The 21,770-nt window shown below is 39.2% G+C and overlaps 1 protein-coding gene across 4 annotated transcripts in view; it reads right to left on the bottom strand.

Moving 5' to 3' along the window:
* Positions 1-2,191: 2,191 nt before the first annotated feature.
* The window catches only part of LOC100710773 (guanine nucleotide binding protein (G protein), alpha activating activity polypeptide, olfactory type), a 53,270-nt gene continuing 33,691 nt past the window's right edge, over positions 2,192-21,770 (bottom strand). For all 4 annotated transcript variants that reach the window (XM_019348238.2, XM_019348240.2, XM_019348239.2 and 1 more), the window contains 7 exons: positions 9,833-9,887; positions 9,623-9,696; positions 7,477-7,535; positions 6,880-7,000; positions 6,463-6,593; positions 6,294-6,361; positions 2,192-4,598 (listed from right to left, as the gene is read on the bottom strand). In XM_019348238.2, the coding sequence (XP_019203783.1) occupies positions 4,452-4,598; positions 6,294-6,361; positions 6,463-6,593; positions 6,880-7,000; positions 7,477-7,535; positions 9,623-9,696; positions 9,833-9,887 (655 nt within the window). In that variant the 3' untranslated portion in view covers positions 2,192-4,451. The remainder of the gene's footprint in view (positions 4,599-6,293; positions 6,362-6,462; positions 6,594-6,879; positions 7,001-7,476; positions 7,536-9,622; positions 9,697-9,832; positions 9,888-21,770) is intronic.

Raw genomic sequence — 21,770 nt, forward strand, 5'->3', positions numbered from 1 at the left:
GCCATGCTGCCAGGCTTTCTCCTGGCATCCTCTCCAAATGAGCCATACTCTAATTGTACTGTCATGAACTTTAACATTTAACTTGCTAAATGATGACTGTAGAGTCTGAGAGTCATTGCACTGTCTGACCTTAGGGTGAGTTTGCTGGGACGTCCACTCCTGGGAAGCTGTTATACGTTTCCACTTGTGTATAAGCTTACTCACTGAGCAAACTGTTCTTAAATGGTTGTGTGTCTGTGTAGGCTCTCAGTAATTTAGGACATGATAGTCTTGAGAGCTTGAAAAGAAGCCACCGGGACTTCTTTAATTTGTGAAGAAGTTTTGCCCCACCTGGTATTTAGCACCTTGGTGGGGTCTGCTCTTTTGTTTAAATCATGGGGAAGGTTGTTGGCCCACTATTAATCATGTGACTCCCCCCACGAGCCAAGGTGTGAAAAAAGGCATGGACCATTACCAGGCCAAAACTGTGAAACCTAACTGCCCCAGCCCACCATCTTTTGAGCTATTGAGGTCAACTGAGGCATTGTTGTGGGCTGGTAGCTGATGAGGTAAACCACCACCTGTGTTCAGTGATGGTCGTTGTCAGTGGACATTAAAAAGAGTGCAGGAGTACAGCTGGGTGGAGGGGGGCTAAACTTTTTGCCATATTGAAATCAAAATTTTGACTTAGTAACTCTATTTCTGAGGAAATAAAATGTTTTTGTTTTATTTTTTTCAGTAGGAGAATCAAACTTCCACTGTATAAATAAGGCTTTTCCTGCAGAATTAATAAAATAATTTTAGTTTTTGATGAATTTATTAATTAGCTGTCCTGGGGTGAAAAAAGGGAATGTCTGGTTCAGTAACTTTAAAATATAAATACAGAAAATGATGTATTTACCACCTATTTCTTATCTCTTACTTATAGTTTGGCAACTAATGTCACGGATTTAAATCAGTATTTAAACTTTCAATCATCTCTTCTCTCAACACTGCGTTCTTATTTCATAGTAAGTGGATCGAGTATTTTATCATCAATCATTTCAGGTTTTGAATGTGTGATTTCAGTTTTATGGTAACAATAAATTTTAAAAAATGTCACATGAAAACTCAGAAGCACCACAATTCTATGCACTCCTAGCACGTACAGCCAAAGCCAGCCATTAAATATTAACTTTATTAGCTGAACCTGCCTTCTGTGAAGTTTAATCAACCAGAACTTTAAAATCAGATAAAACTGTTTATCATGATCATCTCAAAGTTAAAAACAAAAAGATACTGAAAGTACCCAGCTTCGCTCTCCTCACAATAGTTTCAAATATTAGTAACAAAACAGCAAAAATAACAAATAAAGTAGTAATTAAATAACCCTTACATGCTTTTAGATGCATGAAAGAAATATGAAAAATGTAGGTATTAACAAATCCATAACAATTGGCATAAATTGATATTTAGGTTAATTTGCTTTTGTATTTATACTTTGAAACGCATGAAAAATACAGAAGAAAATACAGAACTAAACAGATTTCGAAACTAAGAACTAATGCGGGAAAGTAAAATATTGTTAAGGCGATGTAATTGTAAAAAACTAACAGAACCACATGAAAACACACATTTTCACCTTATAACTATTATTTCTCATGCATTAATTTGCATATTTAGCAATTCATTAATTATTGTCTAAGGAATTAAAATGAACATGGCCGAAATGCATCAAATATAAGTTAATTTGTAAAATGTGACGAATAATATTTCTGCTTTATTTGCTTTTGTATTACAAATAACCTACAGAAAAACTATTTTTGGGTGAGGAAAATGAGAAATTATATTAGAAGTAATAAATTGGGTATAAAGTCAAAATTCAATGGGAAATTACGGTAGATAAAGTGGAAAAGTGACACACGGGTAAACATTTAAAGAAGCAAATTAAAACTTACTTGATGCAGTGTTAAATATTGACCATCACCGTTTTAATGTTAGAGATTTATACCAAATATAATTTAAAAAGCAATATATTCAGTATTTATTAGTTTCAAATTTAATAAATGCTTGCCCAATTTTTGGTGCATTTAATGGCATATTGATTTACTTATCCAATCATTTTTAATTTGTTTTTGCTTGTTTTGGTAGTTTCGGTCTTCCACATTTATTTTTTTATTTTTTAAATCACCAATGAATAAAGAAAATCCGGACACAACTGGACACCAAGATGGAAATAAAGCAAAGTCCTCTAATGTGCCTCTTTATTTAAAGAAAATAAAAATGTCATTTAATCATCCTCCCAGGCCAAACAAGGTTTTTGCACCTCCAGTCAGTTCACTCTCTGTTGGGGATAGACGTGTACTGTAGCAGAAGAAAAGGCTGATGCTGTTTGTACAAGGAGAAGAGCTCGTCTTGTTGGGTGCTGCTCACACATTCATAGTGCCTGTGCCATCGGGTATGGCTCCAAAGGACCAAAGAATTACTAATATTGCACGCTCTCATTTATTCATCTCCATTCTAAACATGCTTTCCTATGTGTGTATGTATACATATTTACCGTATACATACATAGGTATGTACACCTAGGCACACACATAATTAAACATGTATAATTGTACATATATATTTATATAGACCTATAAATTTACATGTACATACATTTATAAAATTTTATACACACACAACACACTTGCTCTCCAACACTCTCACACACACGCGCACTCACTCACACAATGCGTCTGTGAGTCTATGTTTGTTTTATGTACACATGCGCACAGGCACGCACATCAGTACGGATCGCTCACACACACACGCGTACGCGCACGCACTTCATATCGAAAAAACGTTGGTTCCTATTAAAACAACACCAGGTTGCAATTTGGACACTTTCAATGGAATTCAAATGTTTGTTTAAAGCTGTGAAATTCAAAAAATATATATAATAAAAGGAGGGAAAACAAAAAAAAACAGAACAAAAAAAAAAAAAAGGCATGGCGCTGCAACATCTGGTCTTCACTGCAGGTAAGTGGTTAATTTGCATAATGTATACAGGTTTTTAGGATTTTTTCCCTATTTTTTATTTCTTACTAAACAGCATTTCCTTTTTTTTTCTTTTTTTTATAAACCAGAAAAAACTAAACTCTACAGAGAAAGTCCCCTACCTGCAGTCTTTCGCTGCCGATAGAGTTTGACATCAAGCTGTACAGCGCAGTTGAAAACATACTTACATCTGAGCTCATTTACAGGTACAGCCATAATCAAGGCACAAAGATCTACAAGTAGATTTGTTTTTCTTTCAATTAAGTTGTACAAAATAATATTACATTTTACAGTCTGTACAGGATAATTCAACCTTGCACAGTGTACAAGTTAACAAAAACCCCCCCAAAAAAACAAAAGAAAAACAATACATTTTTTTCTCTCCCGTCCCACCCACCCTCCTCCCCATCAGTATCTCTAAGCTAAAAGGATGGTTTGTGTGGAAAAAGGAGGCAGGTCCGAGTCCGTGGAGGCAATAGGGCTAAGGTGCAGAGAGCTCAGTCCCTTTTCCTTCATTTAAATCCGTCTTCAAGTCGCCGTAATTTCTGCCCCCCTCCCATCTTTAATCTCTCGCTCCACACGTCTTCTCGGCTGCTCGGTCCGCCCTGCAGCTCGGCAAGCAGGGCGACAGGGTAATAAATATTGTGATGCTACATTGTGTGTATGCTTCCTCTGGGGAAAAAAACAAAAAAACAAGAAAAAAAACACCGACAACAACAAAAAAGTTATTAAGGAACCTGATGCAAAGTGCATTTATCTCTTCATCCATTCGGTTCCCCCTCCGTCCAGTCATCTTCAACGCGGGGAGAAGAAGGCGGTCAGAGAGGCTGAGGGCGGGATGACAGGCCAAAAAAAAAAATATTACAAGAGGAGGTGAGGGGTCATGGCGGTTAAACACACACTCGTTCACATGGCATTCCTCCCTCTCTTCATTACACACACATACTGCCTCTGCACTGAGGTCCTCCAGGTGTGTTTTATGTGTCCTCGCCCACCAGTCCAAGTCCAAAGACGAAGCCAAAAAAAAAAAAAAAAAAAATGGACACAAAGGGGCAAAAAATAAAATAAAAGGAGGTAGCCCAAGGCTTAGTGGAATGACAAAAATGAAGGCATTCAAAAAGGAAGGATTAAAAGAAGAAGAAGAAAAAAGAAGCGGCACACATCAACTTTGTTCCCCAGCTTTCCTTTTACATCTGTGAAATGGGGACGAAATCTCGGAGAGAGAAAACAAAAAGTAGTACAAAAAGCTAAGAAGTTAAAAAGAGGAAGAGGATTTGACACACTTCAGTAGTACTTCATAGTCCTCGACAGGAGGGGCGGTCGGGGTGGGTTTCTTCTGGGGACGTGGGGTGAAGAGTCAGGGAGGAGGAGGAGGAAAGGTTCGTCAAGGATGCAGAATGGTGGAGAAAAAAAAAAGAAAAACACAGAAGGCTGACGGAGTCGGTCTCCCATCACAAGAGTTCGTACTGCCGCAGGTGCATTCTCTGGATGATGTCCCGGCAGTCGTTGAACACCCGCCGGATGTTCTCTGTGTCAACGGCGCAGGTGAAGTGGGGGTAGCAGTAGTGTCTGCCGTCGCCGCTCGCAGTGCTGATCCGCTGAGGAGGACACAGACACGACACGTCACATCTTCCATGCCACGAGCACACGTTTAGCCTCCCTGATGTTCCCTCAGTTTCTCAGATCTGCTGCTCTCGTTTCTTCCCTTCCCCATTATTTTTTTTTTCTTTACAGCTAAAAGCTCTTACAGAACCATCCCCACCTAAAAACCGCACTACTTCCTGCCTCTGCAGCTTAAACTGTGACTCATCTGAGCACTTCACTGTCATTTTACTCAAAATATCTGGATCACATCTGTTCTGAACACCACTGGGTTCCACTGACTTTAGTAGGCCTTCTTAATTTCACACATCAGTTTTTTTTGTAAATGTGATGATAAATTGTTTTATTTCATCCTTGAATAAAGCACACACCTTACTTTATTGATATTATTTGAATTATTTCATTCAGCTGAAGCATTTAGCTTTTCCCGCTTCTTTCCTTGAATATTGCTCAGCATATTTAAGATTAATGTGCTAAAGCCATTGTTATTCTAAGTTTTCTGTGCACTTGCAGTACTTTGACACATGAAGGCCTCTCAGCTTCTTGTTTTTAGCGCCCTCTATTGGTTAGATATCACATTACAGGCATCACACTTAAAATATTATTTTACCTGAAGAGAGTGGCTCAGTAGTTATGTGTAGTTACACTTGGACCACATGACACCTTGCTGGTTTCCCTGGATTTTGTAATTTGTAATCTGTGCAAGCTGTGCCGCGCTTGTTTCATCTTCATTTTTGTAAAAAGTTTGCATCTTTAAAAATGACATATTTCACCAATGTGCACCCAAAAAAAAAAGTTGTGATACAAGGAAGACTGTAATTTGAATAATTCTTCCTAAAAGTGCACTACATTTGGAGTACGTGATGCCCGTCACACATATTCCCAGGTATCTGTCCCAGGTAACAGGAATATTATCATAACACATTTATTTCTGGGAAATTCACAGCTTTCAAGCTCGCTGTCATTACTAGAAACTGAGGCAAGTGATTTCAGAGCAATCAGTCCCTGAATACAGCTTACATGACCGTAAGTGTGTCTAGTGTGTTAAACACTGGCCAGAAAACCACACTAGACCCATATTTGTTCTACCCACTAAATAAGAACAACGTTGGTCACTATTAAACTGAAACGCTGGAGTCACTATTTTAATATGACAGAAATGAATTCAGCCACAGAACAGCTCACATTCAAACACCAAGAACAGATGTAACCCTTCACTTCCTCAACTAAATGCTTCAAGTTATTGCTGCAGCATTAAGTCCTACTAATAAAGTTATAATCTGTATAATAATGTTATTTGTGTCTTAAAGATTATTTGTGACTGCAGAGCGTATACAAAAAAGGCCATGCAAAAACAGCTTCGTTACAGCCATTTATAGTAAAAACAAATGCAACCGAATTTAATTTTTAACCCTGCAGAATGTGTTTTACGATCAGCGGCAGGACCCGTAGCAGCAGTAGTAGCTGCTGAAATCAGCGTTGCTCATCTGCAGACAACTTGTCCCCACGAGGAGGTCGGCACCACCAGAAAAGGTTCATCGGGTTCAAAGCAACATAACAGGTCCAGCTGGGATTACAGGTACGTGTGTAAAATACTAAGTTATGAATTAACAGGACAAGTGTATTCGTGGCTGGACACTGATTGACTTCAGCTCACTTCAAGCAGTCCAGACATACGCTGATACACTTACAAGAAACTCGTCTCGGATGAAGAACTTGGCTCTCGTCACTCTCGGGTCTTCACCAGGTTCAGGAGTTGCTAAAAAGAAAAACAAATTTAACGTTAATACAGACAGAGACGAGGAATTCAAGAGTCTGTCTGGACATAGACAAGCCAGCTGTACTGAGAAAGGAACAAACCTTCATTTGGTATGGTGTAGCGAGCATATTCAGGGAAGTAGTCCTCAATTTTGGATTTTCCAGCTAGTACTTTCTCAGCCAGCATGTCCTGCTTGTTCAGGAATAAAATGACGGATATAGTGCGTAACCATCTGAAAAACAAACAAACAAACAAAAAAAAACCACCATTAAAGAAACTGTACCAGCTTCAACCTCCAGCCGTGGAAATTGTGGGATTTTCAAAGATAAAGCTGACACTGAGTAATCATATTTAGTTTGTATTTACACAAATCACGTCAAAGGTGGGACAGAAGCAGGTTTTATTTACTTATATTAAGTACTTTTTAAGCCTTATGTGGGCATTCTCCTTCATTGCAAAAGGAAAGTGAGGATTTTCTAACATTTTGAGTTAAAAAAAAATAAAAAATAGGGACTCACCTGTTGTTCCAAATACTGCGGAAGAGGTCCAGAGCTTCCCGTAGCCTGTTGGTGTTATTGTCTTCCCTTATTACCATGTTGTAGCTGCTGCTGGCCACCACGAAGATGATCGCAGTGACGTCTGGAAGAAAGCGAGGAGATAGATTTTGACGTCACTGGTGTTAAGGAGTATATTCAAGTCGTCTCAAATCACCTTTATTTATATGGCATTTAAAACTACGGGAATGGACACAAAGTGCTTTTGAGTTAAGGGAAATGTATTAACATTCAAGGTTTAAAAACACACAATAGCGCAGTGAGAACGAAAGCAAAATTTATATTAATATGCGAACCAAAACCAGGAGAAAACCTAAAAATAGAAACAACTGACTAAAAGAGCACTTTGTGTCAAGGAAAACAAAAAACTATAAACAAGTCCAAAGACGTGGCTCTTCAATACCGATTTAAGATTTGGACTGGTCCTTATGCAACTGACGGGATGCTGGAGCTGAGAGAAAATACCTTAAGACGGGCAGGATGTAATGGGAGGAGAATGAGCTGCAGGTCGAGGATGTACAGTGTGGCTATTTGAAGGAAAACAAGGAGGAAAAGTCTCACCGTTAAAGCACTGAATCCATTTTCTCCTTTCATCTCTCTGGCCCCCAACATCAAACATGCTGTGGAAGAGACAGTAATGGGTCAGATACTCGCTGCTGCCCTCTTCTGATCAAAGAGTTCATATCACTCAGGACTGAGGGCATCAGGTACATACTGTACAGCATTTACACACCAGTTTTGTTTCACAGATTGTCCTGATAAAGACTCAAAATAAAATTAAAAATCCTCACAAAAGACGTGTTTCTGTCTTGTATTACATGTGCTTCTGGTTTGCAAAAAGAGATCCTTGACACTTACGGAACGACTGTGGACGCATAAATAATCCATTAATTAATAAATGTTACGAAGGGCGAAATTATTTGTAATGTCTGTGCGTCCCTGGCTGGATGTTTGGGAGTCATCAAAGCTGAATAATGACAAACACACACCCAAAGGGAAGTCATGACCCAGACCTTTTTTAACCAATCGTTTAGGATGATATAATGTGATACAAAGGCCCATTTCAGATGGTAGAATAAGACTGTTGTGTCTGCGACTGCGGAAATGGGTCACCTCATCTGACATCATCAAAACTGTTACAAAACATTTACTCTAACCTTTATCGGCTGCTCTAATAACTGTAACCAACAGTAAATAACTTGCAACAGGCTCAGAAATCACACTGGTCGACCGCAGGGGAATCATTTTGCATTTTAGTCACCTCTATGACGTGCTTTCCTACCTCATCTTCCAGCTGCTGAGCAGGTTGTGGGCTCAGGGTTTTGTTCAAAGGAACAAACTTATGACATTTGAGGCTCTTAACACGAGGCCAGAGTAAATATAGCAATAACACCCAAGAGGGCAGTGATCCAACAAGGAGGCACAGTCCAGTGTTTTTAAAAAAGAAAATTACTGGAAATCCGGAAAACACCTAGACGGGCTCATTTTCACAATTCTGTGAAGTTCGGAAAAGTTGCTGCACAAAAGGCAATATTAGATAAACCAATGTTAGAGGGAATACGGGGCTCGTGATCATTTTGTTCATAGGGGTGTAAATAATGGAATGAGCTGGAAACACAATGATAATACTGATCCTTCCCATAAGTACTTTATAATGACGTCTCATCAAAAACCAACAAACAACAAACAAAGAGGAATGTGGCAATGAAAACTGAGACCTTCTGGTATTTATATGTACACGTCAGGGTTGGTAGGTCTGTGTGACAAAACCAGCCCATTATCCAGAGCCGGCAGAACACATTTTCAGTAGCGTCACTTTAATTTCTCTGAATACAGCTACCATAATCTATGATAATATAGCATCATCTACTAGTAGATTTATATTTTATATTAATAATTCAAATCTGAAAATAATTAGTGTAAATGCTTTGCCCCTTTGTAGGCTTGGCCCAGCAGAGGGGTGTGGTTGCTGTCGACAGTCAAAGTTAAAGTTAGCTGGAGCTGTGCGTGCATCGGTGTGTTTACAAAAAAAAAAAAAAAAAAAAGCTTTCCTTCACATTTAAACCAAATAATGTGAAAATATTGCTGGCAACTGCTGATCAACTTCCCAGCCTACTTTTTACGGGCCATCAGATCACAGGTTAGGTTGAGTCCTGTTGAGTTAGTTCGGTAGGATGTGGCTATAGTTTCCTAGCTGATGAAACATTTCTGGAAAACTGTGCTGTTTACACAACTAGTTCGGGCATGCTTCATGTTTTTCTGCCTAAAATCAGATTTTTTTTTTTTTTTCCCTTCTTATATACAAAACATTTTGCCCCTCCCAAAAAAGTTTGGCTCTTCACCCAAAGGAAAAATTACCAGGAAAAAATAAATAAATAAAAACTTCCCTTTTTCCATTGACTCATGGATAAAATGCATTTTGTTTATCAAATAGACAAAAATCTAGAAACACAGATTTTCGGCTTTGTGCAGTCAACCCCAAAGGTCCCATTTTAAGCCTGGAGAAACCCTGTTCCCAACTATTTTATTTAATTTCCATGTCAAATTGGACTTCTTCTTTTTTTTCCCTTCAAGTTGCCTTATTAACCCTGGCTACACAAGCTGCTAACAGGGTTTACAAAAGTTGGCAAACAATGAGAATAAATGAGGACAAACATGTCTTCATTGTGTGTGTTTATGTCCTTGTTAAAGTTAAGCAGAGACTTACTGAAAGTTCACTTTATCTACTTGGAACCTCGTCTCGAAAATCCCTGAAGTTAACACTCGGCAGCGTAGCAGGTCCTACACGTAGTGAACACAAAGAAACAAACATGCAGTTCAAGGAAAGGAAGGAGGAAAAAAAGAAAGAAAAACAACAGGCAGGGTTTTGCTGGTGATTTATACATTTAATACTGAGTACACTGGCAGGAGAACTGACCTGGTCTGTTGGCGTGTAGTCGCTCTGTCTTACAGAATCAATTCTGTCCAGGAAACTGCAAAGGAGGGAACAGAAGAGTAGTTAAACTTTGTTTGTCTTCCAACCATTTCTATGTACTGCAGAAAGAGTCATCAACATATAAAATGTAAAGTCACTAAACTGTAAAACAATAAAATTATTGACCATTGTTTTCATAAATACTCAGTCTTCACTGAACTAACCCAAAAATATAACTCCAGATCTGATCAGCTTGAAACTACAAATGCCACATAATGCATTTTGTTATATCTGTGCAGTACATTGAAATATTTACATACTACACTGAATGCTGCAGGAAACGGCTGCCATGTCTGACTCCTGTTTTAGGCCTGCTAGGCCGGTGTTAAGGCAGCTGTACGCCACAAGAGGGCAGGCCTGCTCAGTCTGGGCTATTTTGGTCTGTCTCTAGCCAGAGTGATTACATAAGGCGGTTACTGTGGAGGTTAGACAGCTTGCTGTTGCCATCTCTTCACTACTGAGAGAGCATGTGCAGCGGTAGCAGCAGCAGCTGGGCCTCTCTGCAGCACAGCAGGCAGGATGAGGACACCGAGGCTGGGGACACATGGTCACACAGGCCCCTGGATCATCTGGATCACATCATGAAAAGACTCCAGCAAGGCCGGTCCAAGGGCCATGATACATTTAAAATACACCACGGGTATTTGAAAAGACAAGGCGCAACGTTATAAAGAATAAGTCCACGAGCCAAATGTATAGATCAGCTGTTAAAATGTCAACATTTAGTCTCTTTAGCATGATTCACTGATATCTAGCTTGCTGTTGTTAACAGCTTTACTATGAAAGCAACAGTGAATAACAGGGTTTGAAATTAACCAACTACGGGGCCCAAAGCAAAAATGCTTGCTACAATACAAATGTGCTTGCTGCACAAAATACATATGTTACTCTCAAAAAAAACAACAAATAAACAAAAAAAAAAGTACACAGGCTTAAAAAGAGCTATAAACTGCTCTCGCACACTCTCTAAACAACAGTTTATATGATTTAATGATTATTTACTTTCCTAAAGTAAAGTGACAACCATTTAAAAAGTTTTTTTTTCCTTTTTGTCTTTGTGAAAAACCAAAACCAAAAAGAAAACATTGAAGATGTGAAAAATTAGAGGTCTTTGTAATTCAATTTCAATGTACTTTTATTTATGTAGCACCAAATCAATACAACAGTCGCCTAAAGGCACTTGTATGGTAACGTAAAGATCCAACAATATTAGAGAGGAAAAAACCCAAACAATCAGATGACGCCCTTTGAGCACACTCTTGGAGACAGCGTAAAGGAAAAACTCCCCTGTAACAGGAAGAAACCTCCGGCAGAACCAGGTTCAGGGAGGGGCAGCAAACTATAATATTTCTATTATTATTTTGGGCGACTATGGGTTAAACAATTTAAACAACTGAAAATGTCACTTTCCCAAAAAGCATATACATTCTTCCATCACCTGATCGATTTTTCCATCAGGAAGAAAACATCTGAGTCTCCATCACCCTGCTTTATTTCAAATTAAATGCAAACTGCTCCAGGTCACAGCCATGCCATATGGCAGACACATTTTATAGAGAGAATGGTACAAAGTGTCTGTCAGAGCAGAGGGGATAAAAGTGTGTACATCTTACAAAGTTTCCTCATCTACATCTGAAGCTGGTGAGTGATTCTAGTAAGTAGGACACAGATGTGGACCAAACGGGCTCCCCCTCACATCCTTCATTTTCTACCCAAACGCTCGCCAGCTTCACATTGTCACAAGACAGCCAACACAGCTGCGGTGCACAGGAAACCCAAAGCGTCGGAAGATCCCCGTTCTGGGTTAGAGTTTATGTAGTCAGTTCATTTTCACTTCAGCCCTACAAGTAGCACACCTAACACACCCAACGAGAATTAAATAACCGAGAATGAATGCTCCATTATGAACCATTAGATAACAGAGACGCTGCTCATGTGCTCCGACAACAATGTTTTCATCACACCAACTGTTTCTACCCACAAAAAAGGAGAAGTAAGGCTATTTTTGAAAGAGCACTCCACTTTCTCACAGTAAATTCATATACATGAACAGTATTATTACATTTAACATATGCAGTACAGAGAAAAGGTCGGTCACATCTGAAATGAACTCCAGCAGTTCACTTGGAAACCAAAGACGCCATCATTATTTGAAAACAATGCTGTCCAAAATCGGTTATACATCGCATTTGACGTCCAGAATACATGTATGTAATGCAATTTCTTTTTGTGCTGTTTTAATTATGCAATAATTAAGTAAGTAACAGACGAAGTGCTCAGGACAGGATTACCATAGCCTGAGTTGGAATCTAAAAATTGTCCTTTTATTATTTTACTACCCTTCCTCTCCATTGGATCAACACTCTAATCCAGCATCTAAAATTCCCACAATTCTTTAACGTCTTCGATTTACAACCTGACCTTTGTAGGTGAACCTGAAAACACGTTTTAGACATTTAATTCAGCCTGACAATCATCTTTACAGACCTGACACATACACCTGAGACGTTCATGGATGTGGTTTGCTTTGTAACGAAACGTCACAATCTGTGTGGGATTTTCTATCTTACACGACCTCTTATACGGTTACGTGTCTCCCTGCATCTACCATCTCTTTGTCTATAATTCTATTATGTGTATATTCAGGACTCAAACCACTAACATTAAACAAAACTGGCCAGCGTTTCCCAGGAAAGGAAAAAAAACAAGTAAACAATAAAATCCACATCATCTTGTGTTCAGTTTGAAGAGTTGGTGAAGACAAGTAAGACTAGTGCTTTTGTTTATTTTGTTATATGGTTTTAGCGGGAAGCTGAAAATAACCTAAGGTAAGAGTCTCTTTTGGTTATGATTATTTTTAGCAGCTCTTGCTGCCTTTAGCCGTCCTATTTTTATTTTCCGCTTAGCTATATTATTTCTGTAGACTTCAACTCAGTAAAAGATTATAATTTTCCCCAAACCCATTTTCAAGCGGTTGTTAATGTTTCCCTTCCCCTGGAGAGCTGGGGTCGTAGCAATGAGAATTTAATTTTAAGTTATTTCTGACGAGTATAGAGGTCAATGATGCACATAGGCAATTACAGACAAATGGGCAGCAAAACGCACACAAAAACCCAACCAGACTCTAAACAATCTGGGCTTCTGAAAATGTTTCATCAGGTAGGAAGCCAATTCAGTGTGAAAATTTCAGACTCACACTTTTCTTAGCGGTTAGTCTGCTGCATTAATTGTTTCCTCTATGAAATGTCAGAATATGGTGACGAACCAAAGTCCTAGAACCTGAGATGATGTAACAAAGATTTGTGATGAAAAAAAAATCTCAAAATATTCAAACTCAACTAGCTGATATAAAGTATGAAGCTGACTGGCATCGAGGTTTTTTTGCTTTAATTTTTAACTTAACTGTGATTAATGTTAAAAGTTGTGACTTGTGAATTTAATATTTCTTACATTTTAAGCTCCTTCGAAACATTAATTGTTGCATCATTCAAACATGCTTTATCATCTAAAACCAGAATACTCATGTTTTCCATACGTCTGTCACCTTTTCATTTGACGTGTTAGTGCGTGTTACACAATATATTATGCATTTAAGTACCTACCACTTATCATTTATTCAATATTTTAAACACTTTCACCTTTCAACTATAAATTATCCAATTCTTACATTTAGAAATACTCAATTACCAGGTTACCACCAGGTTAGTGATCAAGAAAATAATCAAGTTCACTTTGAGTACAACAACAGAAAAAACATGATTTTAGATAAACACTAAAAGATGTGATGAAAAAATACAAATAAAAAAAAAAAGCGCAGAGAGAGAAAACAAGAAACTGTGGTTTAGAGTACAGCGTTTACTTTTTGTCCTGGCTCTGAAGTCGTACAACATGAAGCACACCCATCATATTACACAATTAATTATATTATTTACCAATTAGCGCTTCTCTGGAGACGAGAAGCACAACCAGTAAACCCCACTGCACTGCACTGTTATTTGAGACGGCGCAGTATATGTTAAAGTGTTTCTCACTCACACACAGACACGCAAAAATACAGGCAAAGCCTTTTAAAATTCTCCAGCTTTTTTGCCCCATTGCTGCAACAATGTGAGAGTATTTTTAGTCAGCCTTCCTTGCAGAAACCCAGCTAGGTTATAATTACTGAGTGCTTTGTGACTGCCATGTGACAGAAGTACTATTGGTAGAGCACTGGAGATCCAAATATAGTCTCTGTACCAGGCAAGAGGCTAGAAAAAGAAAAAGAAAGAGAAAGAAAGAAAAAACAAGAGTACTGGATCCAGGAAAAAAGGCCGAAAAAGATAACATTGATCATCGAGTGGCCGTCCAGATAATGCCTTATCAAAAGGTTTCAGTGCAGTTTACAGTGACTACAGCTGTTCTGGTTGAGTGCTACAAATAGACGGGCTTAAGGTCCAGAGAAATCTGTGGTTTGTGCTCCATTTCTTCAATTTCCTCCGAGAACTGCTCAACGCTGGCATCGGAGATCTTTGTGTGATGTGGTCATTTTGTCATATTTGTGGCTTTGGAGGGATAGCAGGCCGCCATTTTGCCACTTTGTTTTTAGCATGTGTACGATATATACACAGAAAACTATGCCTGGCATTTATGAATTAGTTTTATGACTTTAAAATTTGTTCACAACCATCAAACCACATTAAATGAGATGTAATTTCTCATTTGTTTTTAGCCTGACACAGTAGCGCTCTTATAAAGAAGGCTTTTACTGTTTCATGACAGTTCAGTTTGTTCTCTGTATGTATATTTAAAGTTTAAAAAAAAAAATACCAACAATCTGCTCTAACAGTCGCCCTTTTATTCTCTTTGTGTTGGGCTGGTGCTGTGGGCCAGCCTGTGTGCTATGTATAAACTTTGTTATGGGCAGTATCATATGGCTTGACATGAGAAATATACTACACAGCAAGTTCAATATGGTCAGACCCCACCAATGAGAGGCATCGTGACAATTTTTAGCTTTCTTTACCGTTTCTGTTTACTTTCTAAAGCGAGGATGTAACAATTCCCAAAACTCGACTTAAACCATGGCACAAACAACATCCTCACACATGTCCCTGCCTGAGATGAGCTTTCACAGTGCTATCTTCAGGTTTAAAAAAGCCCCCTTTATGGCGCTAAATGGCTAAGCCGTTCATCTCACTTAGCAGTGCACCCCCTCTAGTTCTTCTGTGCCATTTGCCTAGTCTTTCCATGAAACACAGACACAAGCATTATTGCACATACGCAGGCTGAGCTTCACTCAAGCACTCCGATATGTTGAGGGACAGTTAATGCAAAGTGCCTCGGGCCACATGTTGCTGCCCACTGAGCAGAAAAGGGTGCAGGGGGAAGATTTTCATGGTGGGTATGTTTCCACCAGGAGCTCGGGGTTACCGGCCACCCAGCTCCACAGCACCTTCTTCAGGAACCAAAGGCTAGCGCTTGTTCACATGTTTGCCTTGCAACAGGCACAACAAGGAAACAACCAAAATAAAGCAGATATCTGGCGGAGACGACCAAAATAGGAACAGATCACTTTTAAATTTGTGCTAAAATCTAATTATGTGCATGAAAAGAAAAAAAAAAAAAGCACGTGTCCAAAGCAAAACAAAATTGAAGACATCAAAAGACACAGGAATAAATACTGGGAAAAAAAAAAATCCCCTCCAACACACTGGAAACCTTCATACCGACCCACAGCAACCCAGACTCATGTGCTCATTTGATAATTGGGTTGACTTTTTACAAATAGCGGACCATCTTTAATTAGCAGTTCAGAGGATCCGATCAATAGTTTCCATATTTTGAGCGCTCGGGCCAGCATAATGGACTCTCAACTTTAGTCTCCAACTGGCTGGTGACAGCGCCTGAAAACACACTGCTGGACACAACAGACCCACTACACCGTTTCTAACTGGTAACCCTCCATTTAAATGTTTTCTGTTTGAACTGTGCGTATTTTTATCTGTAATGTGCATTTAATTCATTTTTGTATTGTGTACAAGTTGTATAGATCCAAGACCCCAAATATTTTTCTGAATAAATGTGAAAGGCAGTTTTTCTTAAGCTGGGCTTAATTTAATCAAGCTTCAATACATTTGTTGCTTAGAAAGTGGCTGAAAATAACAGAAGTCTGTGAATTTTACAGTTAAGTAAGAGAACACAAATTGAATTATATGCAGACTAGTTGTGGTCACCACATACAATTTAGTCTGTTTTGAGCAACAACAACAACAACAACAACAACAAAACCACATGCTTTCATACATTAAAACTAGGCAAAACTTGGCCCTTAACATGAGTCGTCAGCATCTTTTTTCATAGCACTGATTTCCAGGAGCATTATGGGTAATTAAGCCCTTTGAAAGCAAGAATTTGTGTGCAAACTACAAACTGTCTTTGCATTTACTGCTTTAAAATCAAATATTCAAACCTCTTTCCAAAGTTCAGTATTTCCCACTTTAACTGTGTTTAAATGGATTACCACTTTCTCTGAGGACTTTCCCACTTCTATTAACAACTCAGGCTATAAAATGTCAGAAGATGAATTACAATTTCCAACTGCCAAAGATAACAGATTCAGGTGTCTACTTTTTCTCCGACTAGCAGTGCTGGGGTTTTTCCTGCTTTCAGGAATTTTTGGTGTGCCCCCCGAAGAGCTTTTTTCCAGAGCCAAAGGAAAACTACCAGAATTTACTTTAGCAAAATAGCCATGTTTATGAAATAGTTAGAAGTAACAGGAAAATGCATAAACTTATGTCAAATAAAGCAACAGAGACTTTCTGCCCAAACATAATGCCATGAATTTACAAAAATTTCATTAAAAAAAAAAAAGAAGCAGCGTATTCTGTTATTGCTGCTGAAAACACTTTAGTAATGCAGATTTCTTTTAAAAAATGACTAAAGAGTTGATTATATTTATATCAGCAGACTAGTGTTTTCAGCTGTACTTGTACTCATTTCTAAAAGTCTAACCTAAACTAGTATCTACACACCAACTGTAAACTTAAAGAACAACTTCCACTCCACGCTTCATCTGTCTTCTCTTACAAAACACACCCAGTATCCTAACAAAACTGGCAGCGCTGCACAGCTCATCACATAACACGGCCTGGCCGATGTATTGAGCTGGTACAGCACGCAGGGCCACGTGCGGCGGGACACAGCGAAGGTGGAGCTGTGCAGGATCCCGGTCACCTGCTGGAAAGATCCAAGCCCGGGGTTCAACTCATCCATCCAAACAGGAACACTGTGCAGTTTGGGAGATGGATCTGAAACTAGACAAATCCATCAACGGCTCAGTGGGTACTTCCTAAATATAGGAGCAAGAACGGAGACACTCCTGAAAGTCAAACCAAATCTTGTGTAAACAAAAGAGCCTGCTTTATCTCAAGGCCTCCATTTCGCCTTCCAGGCCGGCATCAAGTCATGGTTTTGAAAGGTGTTGTATAAAAATGTAAAATAGCCTGTAATGCCCTTTTGTCTCTGCTTAGTGTCTGTGTGGACCATTACATTACTTCTGTTTAAAATAGTCTCAGCCTCTGAGTTGGAGCTACAGTGGGAACATTGGGAGTGAACTGTGTCCCATGTGGAGCTCCCAAATACAGTTCTCACTGTGCCATTGACTTATGGGTTTCTCTAAATAATATTGAAGCCCGACATCGATGCGCTGTCAGTAAGCTACTGAATGAGTCTGTGCCAGAAATAGAAAACCTAGTAAAAATAGTCTAAATCAACATTATCGAGCAGGTTTCAAATCTCTTGCCTGTAAACAACAGCAGCCTCTATGTCAAATTAGTTGTTCCGCTTGGAAGTCAACCAGTGACCCAGTGAAAATGAGCTTTTCCTCTTTTCCCCTAATCAAAAGTCAATAACCAATGACTAATATTAGACAGGGGCGTCTACAGTATCAGTGCAGATTGCATAAGCCTGAACTAAGCTCTACAGGCCTGAACAACCTGGTGATAGGAAATAATCCATAATGACAGAGGATGAAAGAAAACTCTGTAATAAACAGAGCTAATATCCTTTTTCCTTTCTTACTATTTAAAGATGAATTCAGCCTGAACTTCAGTGCATATGATGTTTGTGTAGTTCGCAAACAGGCCTCCGGGTGGCATCCCTTCACTCGCGCTGCATGCAGCCTCTCTTCCACACTGACCCTGCCTGGTTTTAGCAGCTGGGTTCCCATGGCAACCCCAGACAGTCCATACCACTCCTCTCTCTCCCTCTCTTCCTAAGCCAGGCTGCACTTGTATCCTTCCATTCCCAGACGCGCTCATACATCAACACACAGCAGAACCGTGGCCTGCGCTGGCTTTCTATTACTGTATTTGTGTCACTGTATACTGCATCTGTATGTTTGGTGGGAGGCCACCGCAAGCTCACGGCTTAGATTATTTTAGAAATCCACCTTCTCATGCTCACGCGTAAAATACAACCACAAGCGCTGGATGAAAGTTCAAATCTGCTTACAGAGTGAAGTGACCAGGAAGTATCTGCGTGGCAGCCTTAATAAGAGCTGGATCGAATTCTCTAGATACTCAGGGAAGGTCCTTCAATGCTTCATTTATTCCCCGCTTTAGGAGAGGATACACTGGAGCATCCTTTATGAAAGGAAAGAAGATAATGCCATCCCATAATTCATAGCAACCCACTTCGCAACCGTCATTAGAAACACGATCAACATAGCTGACAAGAGACACAGATCATGTAAATGTTAACAGTGTGTTTTCCATTTCATGTCATAACCTGCTGATGTGTTTTGTGAATGATGGACATTATACTGCAGCAATAAAATGTGGTTATCAGGATTTTGCGCTGTGTGCAGGCCTTAGATTTAAATTTTTAAAAAGTGGACAAAACAAAGTGGAAGGACTTTGAAACTTTAAAAAAATTCACTTCTTGTAGTCCATCTTCAGAGGTACACCACCATACTGCAGAACCATGTCAATGGCATCAACCATCACATTATTAAAGAAGCTTTTTGAGTGCAGTTGGACTCCCTGCACACCGCAGTTCTCTCTTCTATGTCCTTATTAATTCTTTCCTTGATCTCCTGACATTTTCTAAGGTCAAGATAAAAGTATTAAGTAACTTTTTGAACCATTCAACCAAAATCAACAGCCACATTTTAAGTAAATAGGAGCAATGTAAAACCTGGCGTGATGCATGCAAAGAACACACCAAGTGACAAAGTGTTGGTTGTGGCAAAGTTTAAAATGCAAAAACAAAAAAACAAACAAACAACAACAACAGGGCATTTAACCACAAGGATAACTGAAACAGGTCTGCCCAGGTGACACACATCAAAATGAAAATGATGCTTTACGACCAAGTGGTAAATGCAAACCACTGGTGATACTGAGGCAGCCTTGTTTAAGCTATGCACGCAGGGATAAACACATCTCACACAATCAAAAACTCAAACCACCTTAAAACGCAGCAGGATAGTCCAGATATTGTTTTAGATTAAATCAATCACCTGAATGGTTAATAGTTTCTGCTTTTGCTAGTTGGCAACTAGCAAATGCTAGCATGTAAAACAAGCTCATATTTCATTATTTCATTAGTACTCCCTCTGTCTCGCATAGAGAACCACAAAACCCAGCACAGTTCTGCAGTTTTTTATTATTACTATTGTTTTCTTTTTAATCTAGTATGTCTCTGGACTGTGTCAGAGTAAAACCTCCATAAAACCCAACAGATGTGTGGACATCAACATGCAAGGTAAGAAAGTCTACTGCTGCCAGCACTGCTAGCGTTAGCCACACTCTAAAACCAATCTGGCATCACCTGTGTGTGCTAAGCTTGCCACAATTTACCACACATTTCAGCAGCAATGAAAACGACTGAAGTGAATAATGAATAAAATTTGATTCAGCAGTCTCACACAACTCTCAAATATAACGCACAATTGTGCGAACAAAGTTTAGCCTGCACTCAACTTTTATCTTTTTGTGGATTACTTTCTTAATTTTGGTTAATGTTCTTTGACTAGTAAATTAGTCACCAGGAACATCCCTCGTACAAATGAGTTTCCTCACATTCCTGTGATGCAAGCAGATCAGGGGAAATGGAAGAGACATGATTTAATGTGTTTGTGATTAGTGGCATCGTGTCATTACTTTCCCAGTTAACAAGTGCAAAACAGGGTCAGAGGACTCAAACAGGTATCACAGATTATTGTAGTAGGGGAAAAAGAAACCTTACTCAATTTACTATTTAATAAAATTGTATCGGGCTAAATAAAGAATGCCTAAAAGATTGATTTTGGATATTCTATAATATATAAAGGACTTTATGGTTTAGTGAATACCTGCCATAAGGCAGACAGAACTTTCTACCTAGAAAAAAAACAAAACACTGGGCACACCTTGTGTTCTATGAGGTGAGAGAACAATACGTCTCCTTTGCTTATCATTAGGCCAACATATTTGAGTGAATTTGAAAGTTGTGAATTTGAAAGTAAACACCAGTCATAAAAATCAGTGACACCAATATATCTGAAATGGTTCTTAAAAAAATCATCTCAACTGCAGCTCTGTCAACAAATCCTACATCCATTTCAGTCACAGCAACAGCAGCAGAAGCAGAAGCAGCAGCACTACAACTACTAGTCTTCTGTGAATGTATCATGTCTGGTAAAATGGCACCAGATACATTTTTATAACAAATACAGGTGTAAAGTAGAAAATATTAAACCAACTTTAAATGTAAACATTTTTGTAACGTCTAACATTTAATAATACACCCAAAAACTGAAATGTATTATAGTCGAATCTTAAAACCCACACGAGTGAGAAAATGAAACAAGGAAATGTAAATCAACCGATTACTTTGTATGGGCATTATATTCCAGTGTTCACACACAGAGACTATTTCATAACATGCACATGTAAGTACATTTGCTTTTGTGTAACCTGTAGCAGCTGTGAAAGCACATCAGCAGAAGAATTACATTTCTGAATAAATATTGCTTTAGTGGAGAGTATCAGTCACTGAAAAACCACAACAGGAAAAGAAGAAGAGGAAGAACCGGATGTTCGCTGGTGTAGCATATTCTCTTTTCATGACCCTCTTAGACTCATGTGCGGGGGGTGGAGGGGGGGGGGGATAGTCATGTCTACGTGGTTACTTTCAGTATAATAAAGCTGTAAAATCTCAGGTTACAAATGCCTGCAACAATAAATCACCCAACCAAGTGTTTACTTAAGTTAGCCTCCAAGCTACCTCTTTTAGCTCAGCCTGACAAAACACCCTACAGCTCAAACTGTCAACAAACCGCTGTGACACCAAAAAATAAAAATCTATATATAAAGGTTTCTATTAATAGCATTGTGTCCCATTCTGACCACGTTCCACAGGAGGTGAAAGGTGAGGCTTGTTTGACTAGTGGCTGAGGTGGAGGGAGACCTTTTGCCTGGGTGTGGCTGGACACAACTATCCTCTGGACTCGCTGATAACTGGGCCTGCATGCTACTGAACGCAATGAGGCCAACCTTGAAGCGGTGCTCTGAGGGTGTGAAATCCCCATGTGTGACAAAACATGCTAAACACACACGGTCATGTGCTCCCTCATAGATTCTGCATGGCTCAGAGTCTGTGTGTAGCTCACTCTGCTACGCCTGGGAGAGAGTGTGGAGCCGGTGAGGAGGCCTGGTCATGATTAGGCAGCAAAATGTATCCTCGCGTGTCAAACCTCACTTTGATCCATTCAGCTTCCCCTCCGTCTGTCTCAGCAGTGAAAGAAATGGTTGAGCTTTGTGGGTGTGTGGGTGTGTGTGTGTGGCAGGGGGAGACAGAGAAAGCAGGGAAGCATATGAGTGCATTCATACACTTACAATGATTTGTTTTATGTCAGGGC

This window comes from Oreochromis niloticus, linkage group LG18 (genome assembly GCF_001858045.2).
Source record: "Oreochromis niloticus isolate F11D_XX linkage group LG18, O_niloticus_UMD_NMBU, whole genome shotgun sequence".
Lineage (NCBI taxonomy): Eukaryota > Metazoa > Chordata > Actinopteri > Cichliformes > Cichlidae > Oreochromis > Oreochromis niloticus.